The sequence below is a fragment of the Adiantum capillus-veneris genome, chromosome 1 (genome assembly GCF_014529385.1).
Source record: "Adiantum capillus-veneris isolate H3 chromosome 1, ASM1452938v2, whole genome shotgun sequence".
Lineage (NCBI taxonomy): Eukaryota > Viridiplantae > Streptophyta > Polypodiopsida > Polypodiales > Pteridaceae > Adiantum > Adiantum capillus-veneris.
This window is the reverse complement of record NC_140931.1, coordinates 55,269,288-55,280,051: the sequence shown is the minus strand read 5'-3', so window position 1 is coordinate 55,280,051 and position 10,764 is coordinate 55,269,288. Positions and strand designations below refer to the sequence as shown.

Below are 10,764 nucleotides of genomic sequence, written 5' to 3'. Positions count from 1 at the left end.
AATTAGCAAGGGGGGTCGACCAAGAGAGATAGGGGGCTGATTTTTGCAAGGCATTATCACACACACACTCACACAATCTCATGTGTGAAGCAAAGAAGACTCTCTCTCTCTCTCTCTCTCTTCTCAAGCTTTAATGGAAAGCTTATCACCTACTCCAAGCTTGTGAGAAGGGAGGCCAACATCAACAACTCTTGGCTTTGTGATGCAAATCCAAACAAGAGCCAAGCTTCAATGCATGCTCATCTCGTCTACCATGCTAATTACTAAGCTAAGCTATGCTAATATGAGTGATTATGTGAGGAGATGTACATCTTTCTCGTAAGAATACTCCTTCTTCCTCTCAATATACTCTCATACCTCGCTAGCTCTCACCGTCTTCGAAGGTGTGTGAGGTCTTGGGTATGAGACCGTGAGGGAATTGATGTTGTGTTTGATAAGTGTTTTGCTTGGTGCATGAAGTTTCCATCTTCATTGCACTAGATAGTATTGAAGGAACACAAAGAATTGTATTGTAAAATGTCTCTCTTGATGGGAGAAACCATAATACAAAGCCTTTTGGAGGGGGGACCGGCTCCATGTAAATCCGGTCCTCAATTGTTGTCACTAGCTTAATTTCTCTCTCTTTTGAAGTATTGTTCATGCTATCTAACAAGGTGTTATGCTTTTTGTTGCTCTCTCCACCCTAGCCCTCTTGTTATTCTCATTAGTAATCTATTCTAATGAAATGCTCACTATGTTCATGCTATTTTCTGCTACACACAATTAAATGCTACACCAAAAGTTTTCCTACGGGTGTGAGTAAGTGTGTGGAGGAGGCACCTGAAACTCTGTGAGGAATAATCACCACTCTGAATTTCATGTCAGCTTCTTTGAAGTCTTTATTGTTCCTATGACAAAGTGGGGCTCCATTTCAAACCTTTTTCTTGAGTAGCAAGGTATATCTTCAATCAAAGTGCATATATGAGATCTGCAAAAAATGTTGGTGCATTGTTTCCACATATTTATCAAAGATTGGACAACGTTTCAACTGTTTGAAATGCTTATATTGCTTGGTTACAATTGTAGGTAGTTGTGATCATGGCAATCAACTAAGATTCGGGTAGAGAGAAGACCCATTCATGCCAGATTGTCAGATAGCAAACAGGTGGTTCTTTTATTGAAATGTTTATGGAGTCATTGTCATACCATTATTTTTGGTTTTGCCCCCCCCCCCCCCCCCCCCCCCCCTCTCTCTCTCTCTCTCTCATGTCACTACCGGTTGAACAAATGCTAAGCCTTCTATTGGCTTAAGAGTAGCAAGTCACACGCCGTCTTTAACTTATAGGTCTTTGTTCTTTTTGATCTTGCTCGCCCAATGCCTTCTTTGATTCACAGCCCATGAGGCAAGCGCGTGCACGCACACCCGTGTTTAACAAAACTTGGAAAACCTACAAATAAGAGTCATATTGAGTATATTTGAACGTTTTTAGATTTATTTTCCACAATTTCAGAGGTCGTCTCTTATAGGTCTTTGCTCGTTTTGATGCGTGCATGTGAGCAAATGCACACCGTTGTTTTTCAAAACTTGAAAAACCTACAAATAAGAGTCATACGGAGTATATCTTAAGGTTTTTAGATTTAATTTTCCACCATTTAAGAGGTCGTCTAACCTTCAAATGTTTAATTTGACAGTAAATTTCAGGTTTATTTCGAGCATGTGCAATATGCAAACACATTCTCTCATAATGATTTTCACACCTCGCAAGGAGTACCAAAATGTCATCCAAAGAGTTTCATAAAAAAGTCACGAGGTAATTTATTAAAAAACAATTTTAAACACTAGATTTTTTGTCCATCTCCCCCACTTCAAGTTGGGTGCCGTGTGCACACACAAACTTACACACCTTTCTTTGTTTACCGATTTAGCTCTTCACTTATGGGTAAGGTCAGCCCATGATTCTTCCATGCCCATGTGAATGGTGTCTATGATGAGATTGCCTCGCTCCATATTCTCTAAGTTTAATTTTGCCAAGAATCCCCATCAATTTAAACTTTTCTATGGAACTTCTCTCCTAGTATGTGGCCCCGATTTTGTAAACGGGTCTTATTAATAGGTATCTTAACAAGATACCCTTTCGAAGCAAAATAAAATGGTGAAAGCGAGTGTGAGCTTTGAGTCAATGAAAGGGAGCCACGTGACAGGGCGATGCACGATGCAGAGACCAGGTGGCAGGCCATAACTGTCATGAAGGGAACGCCTTCAGGGCCCAGATGGTGGATTGCGGTGCATCGGGGTGGCAATGAGCAATGCGAGGCAACCTTAGATTCTCTTTTACTGCATAGCATAGCGACCACGGCACGAAAATTTTGCCTTACTCCAGATGACTCGCTGGAGGGATGAGGAGCAGTGGAATCGTGCAAGCGATCCTGCCTTCACGTCTCTCTCATGCTCGTGTGCAGGACCCAGAAGCCACAGATGCGAGTGTGGAGTTTCTGTCTCCCTCTCTGCCCTTCATGGTCTGTAGCGATGAGTTCAACGTCGATTTCAAGTCAGACTGATCAGATTGAGAGGGTAGCTGGCACGCATAGCTAGTCGTGTGTCTCTCTTTTCTCTCTGATATGGGTGGACACATGGAGGACTCTGTGTGTGTGTGTGTGTGTGTGTGTGTGTGTGTGTGTGTGTGTGTGTACAACAGACCATGGCTTCCACTGCCACGATGGGACACCCACGATGGAACACAAGTCAAGGGGAGTGTGGAGCAAGAGGATGGGCAGGAGGACGAGGACGACGAGGGGGCGAGAGCTTACACTTGACAGAGGGCAGGCTGGACACGGAGGAGTATCAGCACGAGGACGAGGTTGCAGGGAGGAGTACGATGGTACTGTGTGTCCGTTTCTTTGTTGCAGGTTTTCATGCACCCAACAAGGCCAGTGAGATGCTGGGGTTGATTGTCTCTGATGCAGTAGGAGTGGTTGACTGTCACAAGACCACAGGGCACGGCGGGGCGGGCAAGGGGAAAACAGGCATATAGAAGGGAGCGCGTGCATCACCTCCAATTGAACGCCTAGTTTTAAAAGTTAAGGTGTTCAAGGAATCTTCGAAGGAAATCAGTATGTCCTTACAATTTAGTTTTTGGGGTTGATTAGGGGGTATCCCAAGGGATCCATACTAGGCTTAACGGAATTTGCTCTTCCTTTGCTTTTGCCTTTCATTTCCTTCGTTTCCCTGGTAGGTGTCACGAGCAGCGGCGACGGGCGCTCTGACAGGCGGCACATGAGAGATGGAAAGGGAAACAAGCCGCGCATTCGAGTCTCTCTCTCTCTCTCTCTCTCTCTCTCTCTCTCAAACAGCACAAAACCCAGTTGTTTGGAGGCAAGAAGCGAAAGGGATGGTGATTCTCTCTTGGTTGGAGTCGAGGTTTTGGCCTAGAGCTTGGAACATGTTGGCCGGATGGCGATGGCTACCAGCAGTATGTGTCAGATTAGCGTGAATCTGTACAAATGCTCGTGTGATGTTGGAGGAGAAAATGGAGGAAACCACGCATGAAGGAGAAAGCGAGAGACTATAGGAGTGATGCCATCTATGGTGACGAGGGGAAGACAAAGGGAAGGATATTTTTGGATGGTCTATGCTTGCTTTCCCTTGCTATGTTGCAATTTCGAGTTGTGATAGCTGGACTGAAGGCTAGGATCCGTGCTCTCTGTGTAGGGACGATTGCGGAGCGGGAGTAGAAGCCTATGGGAGAAAGGCTTGGAGCATAGAGCTCAACACCCATACTAGTGTGCTGAAGGGAAATCGAGACACACATGCAGGAGATAGAGAGAGGAAGGCAGTTGCACTTCGAGAGAGCTTTCATTAAATATGTTTCTCTCTGTTTTGTTTAATTATGAGTTCTCGTGCTTGCGATCTCATCGATAGCTTGCAATTTCTTATCAAAGCTGCAATCGGCGTGCATGACACACGTCGACTCCATGGAGCAGAATGGTGGTGTGCGGCTCATCTGGAGGGGACGCTCTCTGTCTCTGAGTTGAGTGCACAGGTTTTGTCTGTCTGGTTTGGGCAGCCTAGATGCTTGGAGGGGGGAGAGAGCTTACGCTCGACAAAAGGCAAGCCGGAGGGACGAGGATGCAAGGCGAAGTGCCCTCGTTGCTGCAGGAATGGATTGGCTAGTTGCAAGACCGTGGGAACCGACTATATTTGAGCGGTCTGTTTTAAAAGTTAAGGAGTGGAAAGGAATCTTCATAGGAAATTAATTAATGGATGCAATTTGGACCCAGTACTCAATATGTAATATGAGGCACACTTGCTAGTGGCCTTCTTTGACACCGCTCATACCATTAGGGTTGCACTAGTCCTCTCAATTGTGCCATAGATTCGAGTCCAAACTATGCAATCTGTAGATCATGACGAATAGTGAGCAGTAGCATACTTTTGGCCGAGCAGGGGCGCGCCCAAAATGGGGGTGGGTGCGTAAGGGACGGATAATAAATCATACAAAACACGCACACACTGGCGCGCACACACACACACACACACTATGTTTTATGTAGTCATGATTTCAACCTTGTAGAACGAGTCCAATACTTAAACACCAAGCTACACATTCATTATTCCCCTTTAAATAACACTAGTATGTGACCCGCACGTTGCTGCGGCTAAGAAGAAGCAATCATGGCACTCTCCTCCCCCACCTTCCCCTAACGGTGGCAGCATGTACATATATACATTAGTATGTGACCCGTGCATTGATGTGGTTGAGAAGAAGCAATTGTGGCACTCTGCTCCCTCACCTTCTTCGAAGGTGGCATCATATATATATATATATATATATATATATATATATATATATATATATATATATATTACACAAACATGTCACATACATACACACACACACACACATGTCCATGCTTTGACATCGGCCTAGCCATGATCTTAGAAGAGGATTCACACAATCAAATGCACTCTTGTTGAATTTAATAATGGGCTTTTCACAAACCTCCTCTCTCTCTCTCTCTCTCTCTCTCTCTCTCACCCCGCGAAAAACTTGAATTACATTTAGAGTTGGCATGTGGATGGATTAACTTTGCCATAAGCAAACCAATCCCCCTCTATTTGTAGAAACATACTCAACCCTCCAGGTTTCCTTAGTCTCTCTTTTGTGTACGCGTGCGTATACACACTCATCGCAACAATCAACAACTCTGTGGGGGAGGGGACGAGGGTGCTCGTGACACATGGAGGTGTCAATTTTTCAAGAACTTTAAGAAAGAGTAGAGGAGTACCTCTTTAGATTAATTTTTAAAAATTTAAAAATATTAATTACACAATTTGTAAAAATAATATCAATATTGGTATTTAAAACATTCCCTTGAAAAAAAATTCAAATATATCTTTAAAAGCCATATTTGCATTGAGTAGAAAAAACCTCCTCAAACTTATCTTTTTTTATGATTTATCCTAGTAGAGTAGAAAGTCTTTTTGTAAAAAAAAAAACGAAGTAAGTTTTTTACTTTTCATTGTCAAAAGGCTTTTCATTCATACAGTCTTACTCTTCACGTGTATATATGTATGTGTGTGTGTGTGTGTGTGTGTGTGTGTGTGTGCATATATATGGATTGCAAAGTGTGGTTTTGGTGGAAAGGCCTACCTTTCAAAGCTCTTGTCATTCTCTCTCCATTTAGCTTACCATGGAAAATTTTACTATCTTTAGGAGAGGCTTTTCTTGTAGTTTTTGGTTTTTTAATTTGTGCATGTAGCTAGTTGTACTTGTTTCTCACATTTCCAATTTGTTGATCTAGTTCTCTCAAATTCATCATCATCTAGGTATTCTCAGAGATTTTTCAAATAATACGAATAAGCCTTTTTAGAGAGAGAGAGAGAGAGAGAGAGAGAGAGAGAGAGAGAGAGCAGTTAAAATTCCCTTTTTATTACCTACATGTAGTAGATTGGTCATCCAAATTCCCTTCTAAGAAACAGATTCAGAGTTCAAAATTTATTGGAGGTAGAACTAACCTTCTTTTTCTTCTTCATCCAAATTCCCTTCTAAGAAACAGATTCAGAGTTCAAGATTTATTGGAGGTAGAACTAATCTTCTTTTTCTTCTTCATCCTCTCTCTCTCTCTCTCCCTCTCTCTCTCTCTCTCTCTCTCTCTCTCTCTCTCTATCTATCTATCTTTTACTGAAAACTGAAGATACTTTGTTGTGAGTAGTTGTTGAAAATCAACGTCTCTATGATCTCTCTCTCTCTCTCTCTCTCTCTCTCTCTCTCTCCTACCTATTTCTTTTCATTGATCAATGGCTCTATATTGTCGACTCTCTCTCTCTCTCTCTCTCTCTCTCTCTCTCTCTATATATATATATATATATATATATATATATCACACATGTCTCTTTGCTCTCTTCTTTTCGTTGATTGGCTCTCTCTTTTAACACATACAACCTCTATCTACTCTCTTCTTCTCATTGATTGATGCCCTCTGATCTCTCTCTCTCTCTCTCCCTCCCCCATGGGTGAATTCTCAGGGATTTTTCAAATAATACGAATAAGCTTTTTTTTTTAGAGAGAGAGAGAGAGAGAGAGAGAGAGAGAGAGAGAGCAATTAAAATTTCCTTTTTGTTGCCTACATATAGTAGATTGGTTATCCAAATTCCCTTCTAAGAAACAGATTTAGAGTTCAAAATTTACTGGAGGTAGAACTAATCTTCTTTTTCTTCTTCATCCTCTCTCTCTCTCTCTCTCTCTCTCTCTCTCTATCTATCTATCTTTTACTAAAAACTGAGGATATTTTAATGTGAGTAGTCGTTGAAAATCAACGCCTCTATGATCTCTCTCTCTCTCTCTCTCTCTCTCTCTCTCTCTCTCCCCCCCCCACCTATTTCTTTTCATTGATCAGTGGCTCTCTCCCCCCCCCCTCTCTCTCTCTCTCTCTCTCTCTCTCTCTATATATATATATATATATATATATATATATATCACACACACAACGTCTCTTTGCTCTCTTCTTCTCGTTGATTGGATCTCTCTTTTAACACACACAACCTCTATCTACTCTCTTCTTCTCATTGATTGATGCCCTCTGATCTCTCTCTCTCTCTCTCTCTCTCTCTCTCTCTCTCTCTCTCTCTCTGGTGAACTACATTTGGAGTTGGCATGTGGTTGGCTTAACTTAACAATAAGCAAGCAAACCCCCCCTCTATTCATAGAAAGATACTCAAATTTTGAGTTTTCCTTAATCTCTCTCTCTCTCTCTCTCTCTCTCTCTCTCTCATGTGCGTACACAATCATCGCAAAAAATCAACAACTTGGTGAGAGAGGGGACGGGATAGCATGTTTCCTCATGACTTGTGGAGATGTCAATTTTTCTAGAACTTTAAGAAAAAGTATATGAGTGTCTCTTTAGAGTAATTTTCAAAAATTTAAAATGCAAAATTATAGAATTTATTAAAATAATATCAATATTGATCTTGAAAAAATCCCCTTGAAAATAATAATCCTAATATATCTTCAAATTCAAAAGTCAAATCTGCATTGAGGAGTAAAATTCCCCTCCAATTTAACTTTTTTGTATGAGACATATTTTATGTAGAGTGAAAAGTATTTTGGCAAAAGAAAGAAAGTAAATCTTTTTTTTCATTGTCAAAAGGAGGTCATTCCACAAGTCCCCCCCTTTTTTTTTTAATAGCAAAACTCACAATTGTGAGTGAATTCTATTTATCAACCCAAATAATTACAAGGTCTTGTCATGCTCGTGTTAAGCCATGACATCATCCAGGGATCATAATTACAACGGCTATCAAGGCAGCCATCCCACCCAACTCGCCCCCTTATCCTTGATACAAAGGGTCCCTTATCATGTTCTTTTGAGATCTTTTAATTACCGATAGCCAAGATTTTCCCCCATCCTAGGCGTGCCCTCTACTGTCAACAAAGCCCAAGTAGTCCTAGACCAATCCTCCGAGTGTTGCTTGCATCCGAGCGTCCATATTAGCACTTTGCTTTCTTGTATAATTTTTGCGAAGCTTGCCACCTCAAGACCTCCTTCAAACACATGGCGGTTCCTTGTCTGCCATACATTATGTAAGAAGACGTATCTGACGATCTGAGTGCTGATGAGGATGTTAGGATCACCCGAATTCTTCCCTCCAAGGAAGAGATCAGTCTTGTAAAAACTAATTTTCCATGTTCTTTGGAACCACTTACATATTTTCCCTACGAGGCCTTTGATAGTTGGGCAATCCATGAGAGGTGAGCCAGATCTTCACTAGCCAACCTGCATCCCAAGCATCGATCTGACCCAATCCCTCTTTCCTGAATCTTCACCCCCGTCAGTAGAGCACCCTAGATTACCTTCCACAAAAATACCTTCATGTGCTGCGGAACCTTTGGCTTCCAGATGTTCTCCATTACTTGCTCCCACCTTTCATCCGGCCATTGTTTTTTCCATATCTTGTTAAGGGGCTAGACCAATTCTTCTTATGTATCATTGTCTGATAGATGTCTTTAGCATGGGGTTTCTAGAAGAGACTTCTTCTGGGCCATTTCCAGGCATTCCCGTTTAACTCCGAATCACAGATAGGCGTCACTATATTGTCAAGCTCTTTCCTCACTTTGTGGACCAGCAAGACCTCCAAGCTATTTAGTTGGTAGTGGGTAACTAGACGGTCAATGGTTTTCCAACTCTTGTTGTCACCGTCCCATAAGTGCCCCAGTATACAAGTCTTACTCCTTCACTTTTGCACTTTAGATTAAATGTTTTGTATTTAAACAAGTGATAAAATCACGAGGCCTGCCCTTGATGGATGAACAAAAAACTCTCGTACTAAATCGGCACTCTCTGTCTCAAATTTAAGTAGAGTTGCTCTTCTTTCTCACTGAGTTTCAAAAAAGCATATTTCATACTCAATTGTGTTTAGCCCAAGCTTTGTAGTTATTGAAAAGAGTGAAAATTTCACGAGGCGTGCATATATGAAATCAAGACAACAGGAAAAGATTCGCAAGTGATAAAGAGGAATATCAAATGTTAAAATATCTTGCGCTTGTGTATACATCTGGAAAAAGCTTGGCAAAGGAAGTGAATGTTGTAGTTTCATGTGTTTTTGCTTTTGTTTAATGGGAGGGAGGGGAGAGGGAGAGAGAGAGAGAGGGGGGGAGGGGGGAGGGAGAGGGGTTTTACTTTGGGAGCAAAAGATGTATAGAGAGTGATCTGACCAAAAGAAAAATCTCGTCCCTGATACTGTGGATGGCATAAGAGTTTTTGGCCAAATGTGATCGAGCTTCGAGTTGTACACTGTGGTCACATCATGGATTTGTTGTTTGTATCCATGAGAGTGTAGTTCCCTTTCCAAGTGTTGATAGTGAGTATTTTTGAGGTTGTTGTCAATGTTGAAGTTGCCAATGATGATGCTTGCTTCAATGTCGGCAGCTGCATGGATCACACTCTTTAGTATTAGTAGCAAGGAATCCAATGGAATTTTTGGTGATTTGTAAACTGAGGCTACATGGAGCAAAAGTTCTCCGTGTATAGAAATGAAAGCTTCAATGACTTCAATTCCAAGGGCTGATAGTTTCTTTGTGGAGTGAACAATGACATGGTCCTTGTGAAAGATTGACATACCAAATTTGTTGTAATAATGAATGTGGTTGAAATCTGGTGCAAGTGGGTTAAAGAAAGTGTTTTGTCTTGTTTCTTGGAGGCATAGAATGTCTGACATCATTAAATTTGGATCACTTTTAATTTGGTGAAGATGCTTCTGGATGGAGACAACATTTAGGGATTGAATGATGTAGTGTGTCTCTTGGAAGTGGGAAAGCAAGGAGATCAAGTGTTCCCATCTGGCGTTGTTTTTTAGTCTCTCCAACTCAGTGAGCACGATTGCATCAACTTGGATTTGGTTTGCAAGTATTGGTTTGAGGATGTGAAGATTAACGGGATCCTTGAATCGAGAAAGAGATGTGTAAACCAAGCCATGCGCATTGATTGCTGTTGGGTCAAATGCAACCGCTTGCATTGTCAAGCCTTGTGACCTATGAATAATTCGTGCATTTGCTGCTTGAATGGGGAGCTGTGTCCTGGATACGCTATTCAGCAAGTTCTTCCCAACCTGGAATTCTTTTGTTGTTTCAAAGATGGGTGTTCTATAGATTGAGTGTAGAGACGTGAATTTTCAGCTCGTTGTTTTGCCCCTGTTGAAATGTCGAAGAAATGTATCCATGCGATATGCAAATTGTTCCTTTTTTCTACGTGTTTGAGAATACCATCTGCACCATTCACTAGACCATCGTCTATGTTGATGTTGCCACTAGAAACCTCAACTATCATTTCGCGTTTTAGCTCCAAGGTGGTTGTCAAACCCGCAGTCATCTGAGGATCATTTGGAACGACAAGATTTTTAGAGCATGTTTTGTGGAAAGTGTCTTTCGCGTGTACTATGTATGTCTGGGTAGCCAAGCCATTGAAAATAAGTTGATTATGTTCGTTCTTCAATTTGTTTGTGTAGAATAGATGAGGTGTCATGAATTTGTCAAACAATTTGTTTCTAAGAGTAGAGTTCACATAGAGCAAATCTTCGTCTGTTTGTTGAGCCTTCCATATTCTGTTGAGAACATAAATAAAATTTTTGTGTCTAATTGGTGCATTATTTGTGTTATCTCATGGCATTTGATATGTGTGTGCCAAAAAGAGGGTGTGAGCAATTCAATTGGTTCTTGTGGCTCGCAAAAGATCCAACGGTCCCGAACTGGGCTAGCTTGACAAAGATCTCCACAAAAAATTACGTCCAAA

General features: G+C 41.5%; 1 protein-coding gene across 1 annotated transcript; it reads left to right on the top strand.

Annotated features, from left to right (window-relative positions):
• The first annotated feature begins 2,696 nt into the window (after positions 1-2,696).
• LOC147464829 (uncharacterized) lies at positions 2,697-3,011 on the top strand. The gene has a single exon (XM_086510189.1). The coding sequence runs from the start codon at positions 2,697-2,699 to the stop codon at positions 3,009-3,011; it is 315 nt and encodes a 104-aa protein (XP_086366315.1).
• The last annotated feature ends 7,753 nt before the right edge of the window (positions 3,012-10,764 follow it).